This window comes from Sinohyriopsis cumingii, chromosome 8 (genome assembly GCF_028554795.1).
Source record: "Sinohyriopsis cumingii isolate HCF-2022 chromosome 8, ASM2855479v2, whole genome shotgun sequence".
NCBI lineage: Eukaryota > Metazoa > Mollusca > Bivalvia > Unionida > Unionidae > Sinohyriopsis > Sinohyriopsis cumingii.
Genome location: NC_142968.1, coordinates 7,605,820 through 7,618,838, shown reverse-complemented (window position 1 = coordinate 7,618,838; position 13,019 = coordinate 7,605,820). Strand labels below are relative to the sequence as shown.

At 35.9% G+C, this 13,019-nt stretch overlaps 1 protein-coding gene across 9 annotated transcripts in view; it reads left to right on the top strand.

Annotated features, from left to right (window-relative positions):
• The window catches only part of LOC149792929 (beta-1,4-galactosyltransferase 4-like), a 97,575-nt gene extending 93,031 nt beyond the window's left edge, over positions 1 to 4,544 (top strand). For all 9 annotated transcript variants that reach the window (XM_089966767.1, XM_089966771.1, XM_089966770.1 and 6 more), the window contains 2 exons: positions 1,392 to 1,530; positions 1,900 to 4,544. In XM_089966767.1, coding sequence (XP_089822893.1) covers positions 1,392 to 1,530; positions 1,900 to 1,938 — 178 coding nt within the window. In that variant the 3' untranslated portion in view covers positions 1,939 to 4,544. The remainder of the gene's footprint in view (positions 1 to 1,391; positions 1,531 to 1,899) is intronic.
• Positions 4,545 to 13,019: the final 8,475 nt, after the last annotated feature.

Sequence of the window (13,019 nt, the reverse complement as noted above, 5' to 3'; positions counted from 1 at the left end):
TAAATACAAAGCATTAAAAACGGATAAATGCTGCTGTCTTTGAAAAACACGCTTCAGGCATTCGGCATGGGCGATTAAGGTTTCCAACAGACTGAAAGCTAGTCCTAATGACAATACCGAGAAGAACAGAACAACTGAGAAAATAGATTCGAAAGGTTGTAGGGTTTAACGACATTTTTTCAGCGCACGATCGGCTATATATGGCGGCCAGTATTAATGGTGGAGGAAGAACACGGGAAACCCCGGAAAGAACCACCGACCCACGAGAAGCTACTGGCAAGCTTTCTCACATACCCACATTAGCCGAATCCGAGACTCGAACCCACGCAGACAGAGGTGAGATGGCAGTGATCGATTCGAAAGGTAGCATCATCCTGCCCAATGTACAATGGACTTCCGAATGCCTGCAGCGCGTTTTTTAACGATACGAAATTAATGTGTTTTAAACCATACTGGACCCTAAGACAGATATTAGTTCACCCAAAGGATAGGTCTGATAAGAGAACTATTTGTGGACCTATGTATCACATTTAGTGTGAAGGACAGGGTGAAAATCAGTGCCATCACGACTATGTTGGGGGAAAAGCAAGGACATCCAAATCGAGATTTAGTCCAGATAGAAGACCCAAGTTCAAGTTCGTCTGACGTATAACGGCATATCCGGGCACCGAGTGGCCGAATGACCTAAAGCGCTCACCGTTACAGATCACTGCCTTCTCACCCCTGTCTGCGTGAGTTCGAGTCTCAGCCTCGGCTAACGTTGGTACGTGAGAAAGCCTGCCAGTAGCTTCTCGTGGGTTGGTGGTTCTTCCCTGGGTTTTCCAGGGTTCTTCCTTCACCAGTTATACTGGCCGCCATGTATAGCCTATCTTGTGCTGAATAATGGCGTTAAACCCTACAACAACAACAAAAACAACAACAATAACGGCATATCCACATTGTTTACCCTGGCCATACTGTTACTTGGAACTCAGTAAAACTCTTATTTCGAGAACAGGCATGGTTTGAGCGTGGGGTTAAAGAATCGATCTTTATCCGTGTGCACAAACCGACGCTGAACAGGGACGGGGGAAGGGCGTCCGTTACAGCATGCCGCACATCTGGGACGATCTGTTAACATGGCTCAGCATTCCATCGAGTGATGTTAGTAGAGATTGAATGAGCCTGCTGCTGAAGTCCTTAGCATGAGGACGAAAAATTCAGGTTCGCTTTCTCTATACTGTTTGTGTATGTGATTCAACTTTTTAAACATTGTCAGATATGAATAATAATACTACACAGTTATGTTTTCAACAAAATAGGCAACTCTGTGTAAGCCAAGAATATCACATCCTCTCGTACAAAATCTGCAATGTTGTCATTTCTTAATTATAAGGTTCATCTCTTTAAAGCTTTGGACTAGTACGAAACGTTCTAGCAAGAAAGACTGAAGACGGAGTGGAGACCATTCGTTTCAAGAGGTTTGCGCTCGAATATCACCAATTGTACACCTGGCTTCTTATCGGAGTTAAAGAAGACGAAATTTTAAAGGCAATTTCAATTTTTATTTAATCACCTTTTGACTGCTTATATGAGTCACACACATATAAAGATTATGCTAAGGTCATTTGAATATACTTTACTTCATATATTTTACATTATGTATTATACAACCATTGCAACCCTATTTTCATAGAGTGTAACTCTCCACCCCAAGGACTATTGGCGGTGTTGTCTCCCTTAAAATAGCAACCACTGAACACATTTTTATTTTTTGTGATTCTTTTGTACTTCATCATGCGCTGTCTAATACAAACTGGATTGTTATCCTCGTATGCAAATTATCGCTTCTGGCTTAATTCATCTATAAGAAAACATGCTTTACTTAGATGAAACAAATTTTTTATTCTGTCTTTTCAGAAATTTGAAAAATACCTTCAGTATCCGATGGGGGGATGACATAGTTGTCCATTTCTGCCGTGCCATTGCAAGTGTTCTATATATATATATATATATATATATATATATATATATATATATATATATATATATATATATATATATATACTTTGATGCTTAGAGAGAGAGAGAGAGAGAGAGAGAGAGAGAGAGAGTGAGTGTGTGTATGTGTGGTTATTTGGTTAGTTGGACACACCCAAGAAAATAAGTTTGAGGTTTAGAGTTACAGCTAGAGTGTAGCATCTGATACTATGTTACCTACATCATGTAATATATGATACCATGTTACCTACACCATGTAATATATGATACCATGTTACCTACACCATATAATATATGATACCATGTTACCTACACCATATAATATATGATACCATGTTACCTACACCATATAATATATGATACCATGTTACCTACACCATATAATATATGATACCATGTTACCTACACCATATAATATATGATACCATGTTACCTACACCATATAATATATGATACCATGTTACCTACACTATGCAGCATATGATGCCATGTTACACCATGTAGCATCTGATACCATGTTACTTAAACATTAAAATAACTCTTATTTATGCCATTGGATATTTATATTTTCATTTATCTAATGATGTCTTGAATTTCTTATCCTTTTCTTACAAGTGGTATTTTCAATATACTTGCCTTGTTTAGATGTAATATCTCTGTTATTTTAAACATAGGAGGAGTTCAGATGTTAATTACAATATGTAACACAATTTTTGTTCTTGGGTAGTAAGTGTTATTTTGTAATTGGTTATGCCAAAAAAGTATAGAAAATGGCTATTATTCCCCACAAACTTTGCTTTGACCAGGAGAGTGATATTTTGAAATTTACTTACTTCCAATGAGAAAGCGGGCGAGTTTGTGTCTTTTCATTCACATAAAAGGCAGAAAAACAACAACATATGAATATATATGAATGCATACTAATCAGTTCCCATCCAATCCTGTGATTGTCTGACTGAAAGCTCCGCCCATTCCAGTGATTGGCTGACTGGAATGGATAGGTTGAATTGAATCCACAGCAAGAGCAAATAATGATTCATAGGAACAGACATTTCTAAACATTATTTTATAATAAATACAACTAAATATAATCGAGATATATGCATTAAAGACCTGCAAACAAACATACACACATATAAACACACCATTTAAATTTGATAACTTTATGGTTTATATTTAAGGCAGCCATCCACTGTCCCACATTTGAGTTTTTCCATTTGCATCTTTGAATACAAAACTTATTTTCTTTTCCTCTTTCATACACACCTACCCTCTTCACACACACACACACACACATACAGACGACACACACATACACACACACACACACACACACACACACACACACACATTCTTTCATCATTCATTTATCTATCTCCATCATACACATGGGTTACTTACGACTGGAGTACTACAGTTCCTTTCGATGAACATTGTGCCGTGTTAATAACCCAACAGTACATGCATATTTGTAAAACAGTTCGTTTTTTTAATGACATCTATAAAAAGTAAATAATTTCTATTTACATCCCTACATAGATCCAAACAAAAGGATAGCCAGTTACCCCAGAAGTGCATCTCAAATAATGAAGATCACATTGTTAAGGGACGTAATTAGGTATGCTTTGTATATATGATGTGCATTCATTATTACATGATTTGTATGTTTTATGGTGTGATGTTCATCTCTGAGTATTTGTATGTGTTTATTTGGTATTTGCATTTTTAAACACATGATGTGCATGTTGTAAGCTGTGCATTTATCATTACTTTGCATGATGTTATTATATGATATGCGTTGTGAATTATATGATATGCGTTGTGTGTTATATGATTGCCGTTACCAAAGCACCACCAATAAGTCGCAATTTTTCTTTAGAGCATTTTAGATGTCTTAAAATCGTCACTGAATATCATCTATATCTGGAACTTTACAACTAAAGTAACATTATTCAAAATTATGTATATGGGGACCTTAGAGCTAGAGTAACATTGAAAATTATGTATATGGGCACCTTAGAGCTAAAGTAACAGTGACAATTATGTATATGGGGACCTTAGAGCTAGAATAACATTGAAAAATATGCATATGGGGACCTTAGAGCTAGAGTAACAATGAAAATTATGTATATGGGGACCTTAGAGCTAGAGTAACATTATTGAAAATTATGTATATAGAGACTTTACAGCTAAAGTAACATTATTGAAACTTATGTATATGGGGACCTTAGAGCTAGAGTCAAGAGCATTAACATTTTCAGAAAGTTTGCCACGCCTGCGTAATCTGGCACTTATGCATCGGAGAACAATTTTCCTGCTATTTCCTTACGACATACAACAATTTTTCTGCTAATTCCTTCAGTCAAACAATAATTGATAACTCCTTGTGCTTTACATGACCGGATGAGGTCATGTGTTGGATGAGGTTCCAAAGTTTAAAAAGGGCCCTCACTTTCCTCGAAAGGGCACCAAAGCAAACGTCTGTGCCTATGTAATCTAAGCGTACATAAATCCTAATAAATGTGTACAAGTTTGAAACGATGGTTAAATTTCAAGTGACTGTACGTTTGTGTGTAGTTTGTTTTTACCTTCGGAGGGTCCTTAAACCCCGGACCCACCCACCCCGATCCGGCCCTGCGTTAAATGCAGTATGGTTACATGGTTCACACGCTACCGGGAAATCGGGAAAAAGTCGGGAGAAATGACCCCAAAAAGAATTCCTGACCGTGAAAAGTCCTTGAATTTTGCAAATATTGATGAAAGTAGGGAAAACCCCAGGAATTTTCCGCCACCACTTGACGCCCGAAACAAACACGTAATTGAGTAGTAACTAAGCTGATCGTGAGTTAAATTTATCGAGTTCTAACCAGAATAGTCGGAGGGTGCGGTATGGATCATTTGGTTGATTGCAATAAACGTATATGCTGAGTCAGTCTAAACGCCCAGTGGACTAGATTCGTCCAGTAGACTTTTATTTTCAAAGTCAGCTCGATATCCCTATTTTTCCTTACATGGAAGGTATGAAAACCAGTCTATCATCACATGAGGCCAACATGGTGGTGGCAAAGCGTAGCCGCTTACCGGATGGCCAAGCAAACTTTAAACGTTGTTAGATCGAGTGATACATGCATGAAATCGATACGAAAATTACTTATTTTCTCAGGAACTGTGAGTATTAAAATCGTTATGTCTTTAATCTGCTCAAAGATAAAACTGCGTCGTTGATGACATGTGCCCTGGTACTCGCGATTTGCATTGCTAGTCGCATGAGTACACAAATCTAACAACCCACATTTTCAAATGTTGTAGAGAAAAGAAAGTAATATTAAATGAATGTCGTATAATGGTTGTAATAAAAATATAAAAACGAAAGAACACAAAATTAATCATATTTGTATATTCCGAGAACAACTTCTGGATTTTTGTTGTATCACGTGACTACCACGTTGACGTGCTCTCTGCTTGATAAATCAGACTGGCCAGATTGCTGGTTTTTACAAAAAGTATCTGACTTTAATTTAATATAATTGAATTTCTGTACAGCAACAATATAAAGGAATTTGTTGTTGATATCACGGGACTATTGGACTTCCGACGTCGTCATTTGAGATTTGTGAAGTCATGTGACTAGTAATGCAAATGGCGAGTACTGGGTCAGGTTTCATCTACGCCGTAGTTTCGTCTTGTCTGTCAGTGGATTAACGACATAATGATTATAATTACTGCCATTTCTGAGAAAATAAATCATTTTCCTATCGATTTCATACAGGTATAAGTCGATATAGCATAGGTTTAAACTTTTTAGGCCCACTGGTAAGCGACTACCAAATGTCGCTACCGCACGGTGGCGGCAAATTCAAAATTTTCGATGCAGTTGCAATGACCACACACTCAAACATAAATAACCAAATATGCAAAATGGGGTGGGAATATTCGGAGGAAACTCGGATTAGAAAACGGACTACTATTCTTTTTAAGCCAAGTTTGTAGTCAAGATTTTGAATCTCAGAGCTGAAATGAGATATTTTCATCCCTTGTATTATATATTAAAAAACTATACAAGCCCCTGTATCAACACAGGTTTGTGGACTGGATTAACGAATTACAAGAAGACATGTTGATTTTATAGAAAATCCAGGCCTTGTTTATACAACAGTATATAATTTAATTTTGAAGGTCTTTTGTTAAAATTTAAATCAACCCTTTTGAAAAAGTTTTTAAGTGATGGATTTTTAACCATATCGTCTTAAGGAAATTAGTTTGTTTGAAAAATCTTGTTTGGGATTTTATTGGCACAGATAAATTCAGGGTTCAGCTAGTTTCGTTACAGTAAAAGATTCTAATTATTTGCATTTATTATTTGATTTTTTTATATATACAAGACAAGATTCTAATTATATTTTTATTGTTTTTTTATACTGCAATAGGAAATGTTACTTTATATATATATATATATATATATATATATATATATATATATATATATATATATATATATATATATGTTGCTATAGAATTTTTTACAATTAAAGGTTTGAAAGGAATCAAAACATAATTTATGTTCATTATGTTCATTATCTTGTTCACACTTAGCAACATAATGCAGCAAAAGAAGTTAGAATTTTTATTCTCTACATTGAAATTTTACATGCCAATTTATAGGAATATTGTCAAACTTGTTTCGTGTGATCCAGTCTGTGGTTTTGTACATGATCTTCTTTTCTAACTTCGATGTTTTTGGAGAGCCTTGAAAGAGAAACATCTTTAGATTTAGAAAATGGTACTAACAGCTGCCTCGCTTGGCGTTCAGCATTAAGAGGTTAGTGTTAGGACTGGTCGGCCTGGTGTCAGGATAATGTGACTGGGTGGGACATCATACTACATGTCTGCGGCATGATGTCCTAGTGCTAGACATCACTATAAACTGCCACATTGCAGACATCGTAGCGATATGACTGAAAAACTGTTAAAGCTACGTTAAAAATCAAAATCACAAATCACAGATTTAGAAAATGCATGTTTTGTAATCTAAAATGTTCTTTTATTCCATTTAGTAATGGTCATATGTGAACCTTCAAAAAAAGTAATTTTATCCTGGAAAAAACCTGGAAATGACCTGGAAATTTATCTTTAGAAAAGCGTGGGAACCAAGTGGTTGGAATCCTAATGCTTGCAGTCATTTATTTTCAATTACCATCTATATGTGTCCCAATCACTGATAATTATTTTCTGTTTTCATCAATCTTTGTCCCGATCTCTGTCATTTATTTTCAGTTACCATTGATCTCTTAACCTCCCGATCACGGACAATTATTTTCAATTACTATTTATCTGTTAACATCCCGATCACTGACATTTATTTTCAATTACCATCGATCTCTATCATTTATTATCAAGGGGGGGGGGGGCCTTACTGGCCGAGTGGTCTAAAGCGTTCAACGTTAATGATTACTGACGTCTCATCTCTGTCTGCGTGTGTTCGAACTCGGGCTCGGCCAGTGTGGGTACGTGAGAAAGCTTTCCAGTAGCTTCTCATGGGTCGGTGATTATTTCCGGGGTTTTCCCGGGTTCTGCCTCCACCATTTATACAGGCCGCCATGTATAGCCTATCTTGTGCTGAAAATGGCTTTAATCCCTGCTACAACAGCAACATTATCGATATGTTTGCCGATCACATACATTTTTTCAATTATCATTGATCTGTTTCCCGATCACGGCAATTTCAGCTATCGAAGGTATGTTTATATTAACATGAAACGTCACTTCATCACATTAATGGTCATATGCTGCAGTTGTAAATTGTGTCCTAAAAATATAAAAATGAAGAATTGCACAAAAAAGAAAAGAAAATACACTGAATTGAAATAATGGTTGACGAAAAAATTTGATGACCCATTAGAGATGCGAACGAGTAAAAGATATCTTTGCAAAAGAGTTTATTTAGCTCTTACGGATGATATGTCATTGTTATCATGTAACGTGTGAACAATTAAAACGAGTACATTTCGTTAATGTTAAACATCTTTGCAAAATACGCTTTGGCTGAAAAAATAAAAGCAAAATGGGAGATGATATACAGAATACTTTGAGAGAAATCTGTACAGCGATAAGCCTACAAATACACAATGGTTTGAGAGAAAATTTTACAGCGATAAGCCTACAAACACACAACGCTTTGAGACAAAAATTTACAGCGATACGCCAACAAACACATGCTTTGAGAGAAAACTCTACAGTGATAAGCCTACAAACACACAATGCTTTGAGAGAAATCTTTACAGCGATAAGCCTACAAATAAATACACAATGGTTTGAGAGAAAACTCTACAGCGATAAGCCTACAAACACACAATGCTTTGAGGGAAAACTTTACAGCGATAAGCCTACAAAAGCATAATGCTTTGTGAGAAAACTTTACAGCGATAAGCCTACAAACACAAATACACAATGTTCTGGGAAAATTCTGTACAGAGATAATCCTATAAATGCATAATGCTTTGAGGGCAATATTTACATAGATAATCATACAAGTACACCATGCTTTGTGAGAAGCCTTTAGAGAGATATCCTACACATGTACAGTGCTTTGAAAGAAATCTTTACAGATGATCCGAAAAATACATAATGCTTTGAGAGAAATATTTACACAGATAAGCTTACAAATCCAAAATTCTTTGAGAGAAATCTTTTGAGAGATAAGCCTACAAACACCCAATGCTTTGAGAGAAATCTTTACAGAAATAAGCCTACAACAACACAATGCATTGAGAAACACCTTTAGAGATAAGCCTACAAACACACAATGCTTTGAGAGAAAACTTTACAGCGATAAGCCTACAAACACACAATACTTTGAGAGAAAACTTTACAGCGATAAGCCTACAAACACACAATGTTTTTAGGGAAATATGTGGAGTAAAAAGCCTACAAACACACAATGCATTGAGAAAAATCTTTAGAGATAAGCCTACAAACACACAATGCTTTGAGAGAAATGTGTGGAGAGATAAGCCTACAGCAACACAATGCATTGAGAAAAATCTTTAGAGATAAGCCTACAAACACACAATGCTTTGAGCGAAATATGTGGAGAGATAAGCCTACAAACACAATGCTTTGAGAGAGACCTTTACCGAGATAAGCCTACAAACACACAATGGTTTAAGAGAAATCTTTACAGCGTTAAGCCTACAAATACACAATGGATTGAAAGAAAACTTTACAGCGATAAGGCTACAAACACACAATGATTTGAGAGAAAACTTTACAGCGATAAGCCTACAAAAACACAAAGCTTTGAGGGAAAACTTTACAGCGATAAGCCTACAAACACACAATACTTTGAGAGAAAACTTTACAGCGACACGCCAACAAACACAATGCTTTGAGAGAAAACTCTACAGCGATAAGCCCACAAACACACAATGCTTTGAGAGAAATCTTTACAACGATAAGCCTACATACAACAATGGTTTGAGAGAAAACTTTACAGCGATAAGCCTACAAACACACAATGCTTTGAGAGAAACTTTACGGAGATTAGCCTTCAACACCCAGATTCACCAATGAGGCACAATTAGACGTATACAAATGGAAGCAAAAAATGATCTAAAAACAACTTTATTTGCCTATTTTACAGAGAAATATCTAAAATTTAAGCTAAAATTTTCAGCAACACCAATTGACCCATATTTTATTTAGGTTTATTTATAAATACGTTCTCTAAACCTTAATTCTCAAGCAAAATACATAGGTTACAAGAGATCTTCTCGTATTTGAAAGTATTCTTTTTATGATTTAGAAATAAAATTATACCGGACAAATGGTTGAAAATTCTATAATTATGTATTTTGCGATAATTTCACATAAATTTAATTCAAATCATTATTGCGTTTTGCTATTATGAGTTATGAAAAAAGACATATAAAAATGCATAAATTCAAATGCATCTTTACCAAATTTCTCGTATTTTAATTTTCATATAAATTGTTAATAGTGTATATTCAAAACATCAAAAATATTTTAATTGTCAGATTAATACAATTTTGATCATAACAGTTTCCGATTCAAAATATAAGCACGAAAGTTTCAAATGTGTATGCTCTTTTAGTCACTCGAAAAATATAACGTATGTATCAGATACACACGACAAGAGACTGTTCATTAAATCTATAATTGTTTTCACTCACTTTTCTTGGTTCCCTTTTGTTCATGAAAATATGGCATGAAATTATTACAAATATGTTTGATTAACCCTAATAAACACGTACATTCGTCATTTTTGTATTTTTTTCATGTATGTGACAGCCGAACATCTTTTGATCATTGATCTGACATAATCATTATGAATTGTTTAATATTTTATATGAGATAAAATGATTAAAATTTTTATGCTTATTTAAGTGAACTCACGAAATTTTTAAGCTAAAACAAAATAAATCATGTATCTTATAAAATGATTTTGTAACGTAGAATGGTAACGTATCTGTCGTAATGGTAAAACACGGAAATATTTTAGAGTTCAAACAACTTAAATGTACACTTTTGTGTGTAATTAAAAAGGCCTGAACTTATATACAGTCTCACATATAGAAAACAACATTCATTTGCCGACGGTTGTGAGGGCACTGTTCACGTGTACTGTTTAGGTAACGTATGTATTTCACTAACGTGACGCAAATGCGTTGTTAATTAATTCCATTCGGCATCATATATTTTGAATAGTCGTTCAGATTTTCCAGATGGAAAAAGAGATTCGACTTTACGAAGGATACTTTTTTACGACAGTCCAGACAAGATCAGGTTATTCCGGTCATTTGAACAGTCCTTTAGCTTTTTCATAAAGTTAATCTCACAGTCTTTGTCGTCCATGTCGATTTCGTCAATCCTTCCAAAGTATCATTTTCAATTGTATACGGCAGCTGCGAAGTCTCCTTTAAATCCAACAAATGTAGATGATGAGGTGTCGTTTTCAGATATTGAAGGATTCATGGCTACGTCTGACTCTACAGATGAATGGGTACTACGTGGTGGGTCACTGACAATGACTGACGAAGTGCTCTCGTCTGGTGAAGTGGCTTGCTGACTCCAAGAGAAGTTCTGAGTGGTTCAGCTGTCGCAGTAAGAACCCGCAATGCACACTAAACAGTAGCTGGAGGTTTCACGGGTCGTCAATTTTTTAGGGTCATCATTGATGCTGACTGCGTGATATTTCATTGTTTTTCGCAATGGTTAGCTTAAATAAATTTAGTTCACATTGTTTCAGTTTGGTTGCTTCACTGGAGACATGGATGAAGAGTATGCCAGTCGTACTTGATTTTGTTCCTCATGCATGAAAATCCGAAGCTTCCTGGATTACAGCATTTCCCAGTCGTATGGCTTCATCTGCCATTCTTTTTACTGTCCTTCCTAATCCATCACATGGCCCTTTCCCATGCCCCACTTCAAAGTAATTCCACTTGGCACCAATGGAGTACTATTTTCTGTGATTAGAAATCAAATAAAATATAAATCTGTTTCTGTACTGGCTTGACGGTGAATCTGTCCAATAATGATAAGCTTGAGATTAAGTTTTATCTCCTTCAGATCCGGAATGAGCCTGCCCAGAAACGCAGCAACTGTGCCAGACGAATGTGACATTTCATCACTGACAAAAACGAAACTTGTGTGTTTTAGTTCGTTGTTCTCTTTGTAGTATGTAACGACTGGATGGAGGGTAACCATAGACTGGTTCCAGTAGGCCGTCTGTATTTCATCCAAAGATCTACAAGAAAACGTTTCTGCAAAGTCCATCTGTACAACAATTTTATCTTCAGGAAGAGATTCTTGTAGCTGCCTTATGTGCTGGTACTGCTCACGGACTCTCTGCACGTGCTGGTCAAAAAGCTCTAACTCCTTTTCAGATCTTCTTTGAAGCTTTATACTTGACATTTAATTTTCATTTCGGTTTTCATATTCTCAAGTGTTACTTTTCTCCAGGTCCTATAGACAACATTGCTGGGCAGAGTTTTGAGAAGTTCATGAAAGTCATCTGCGTTACCGATTAGATTTTCAGGATTCTCAATATTTTGACTCCATTCGTTCTTAGAGCTTGAACTTTGAGGGCCACGTTTTAATGGTGTATACATTGACGATGATTTCGGGAAATGAATGAGGTAAGCAGTAGATGTTTTGGTTTCAAACGTTCGAATGTAGCTAGAGAAATAGTGTGATTCGGATTTTCACATTTGTATTTGTAGTGAAGATTCTTGAGGTAATCGGTCAGGACCAGTGTCTGTAATTTCTCTCCACTGTCCATTTTCTTGGAATCTGCCTTGCATGGTTGTGCACGACTATTATCGTTTCGCATCATGAAATCTCGGACAGATGATGTAACTGAACGTGAGAGGCATTGTTATCTCTCTTTAAAATAGGCAAGACCTTTGTCTTTTACATTTTCCCAGAGAGATCCTACATAAGTTTGTGAAGCTACTTAACTTTTTTGGACATTGATACATTTTCGTTATCGACCCAGAAATAATCTGATGTAGAACACGGCATCTTTGTAGAGAATGAGACCCTTTTGACGCCTTTACTTCAGACAAAACTGCATTGCTTACAAGGAGTTTTCGTCTTGCAAGATTCCTTCTTCTTGAGGTCAGATATAAATTTTCAACATCTGCATCGGCTCGTTTACTTGGTGTCAATTCCTTAGATGCTGTCAAAGAGTTTTTTTACTTACTCGCTCAATTTTCTAATCTTTTCTTTTTATCTTATGTCTCAGGTTTGAAAAGTCAGATTTCAGAATACCTATATTTTTGTGGGCACGCGCAAGAGCCCTACGCCTGATCATCTGCAAACTTTTTCCATTGTTACTCTTAGTAATAAATGGTATCCTTACTATCACGTGATCATTCTGCTCTTCATTTCTTGGTACAATATCACTGGTCTGTTCACTTATGCTTTCGTTGCTTTCCTCTCTTTCTTTTTTTTTTTTTTCCTCAGCCTTGAAAGTCTGTTTCTTAATTATTTTTCATGTTTCTCTCCTCCCTTTTCGTCTT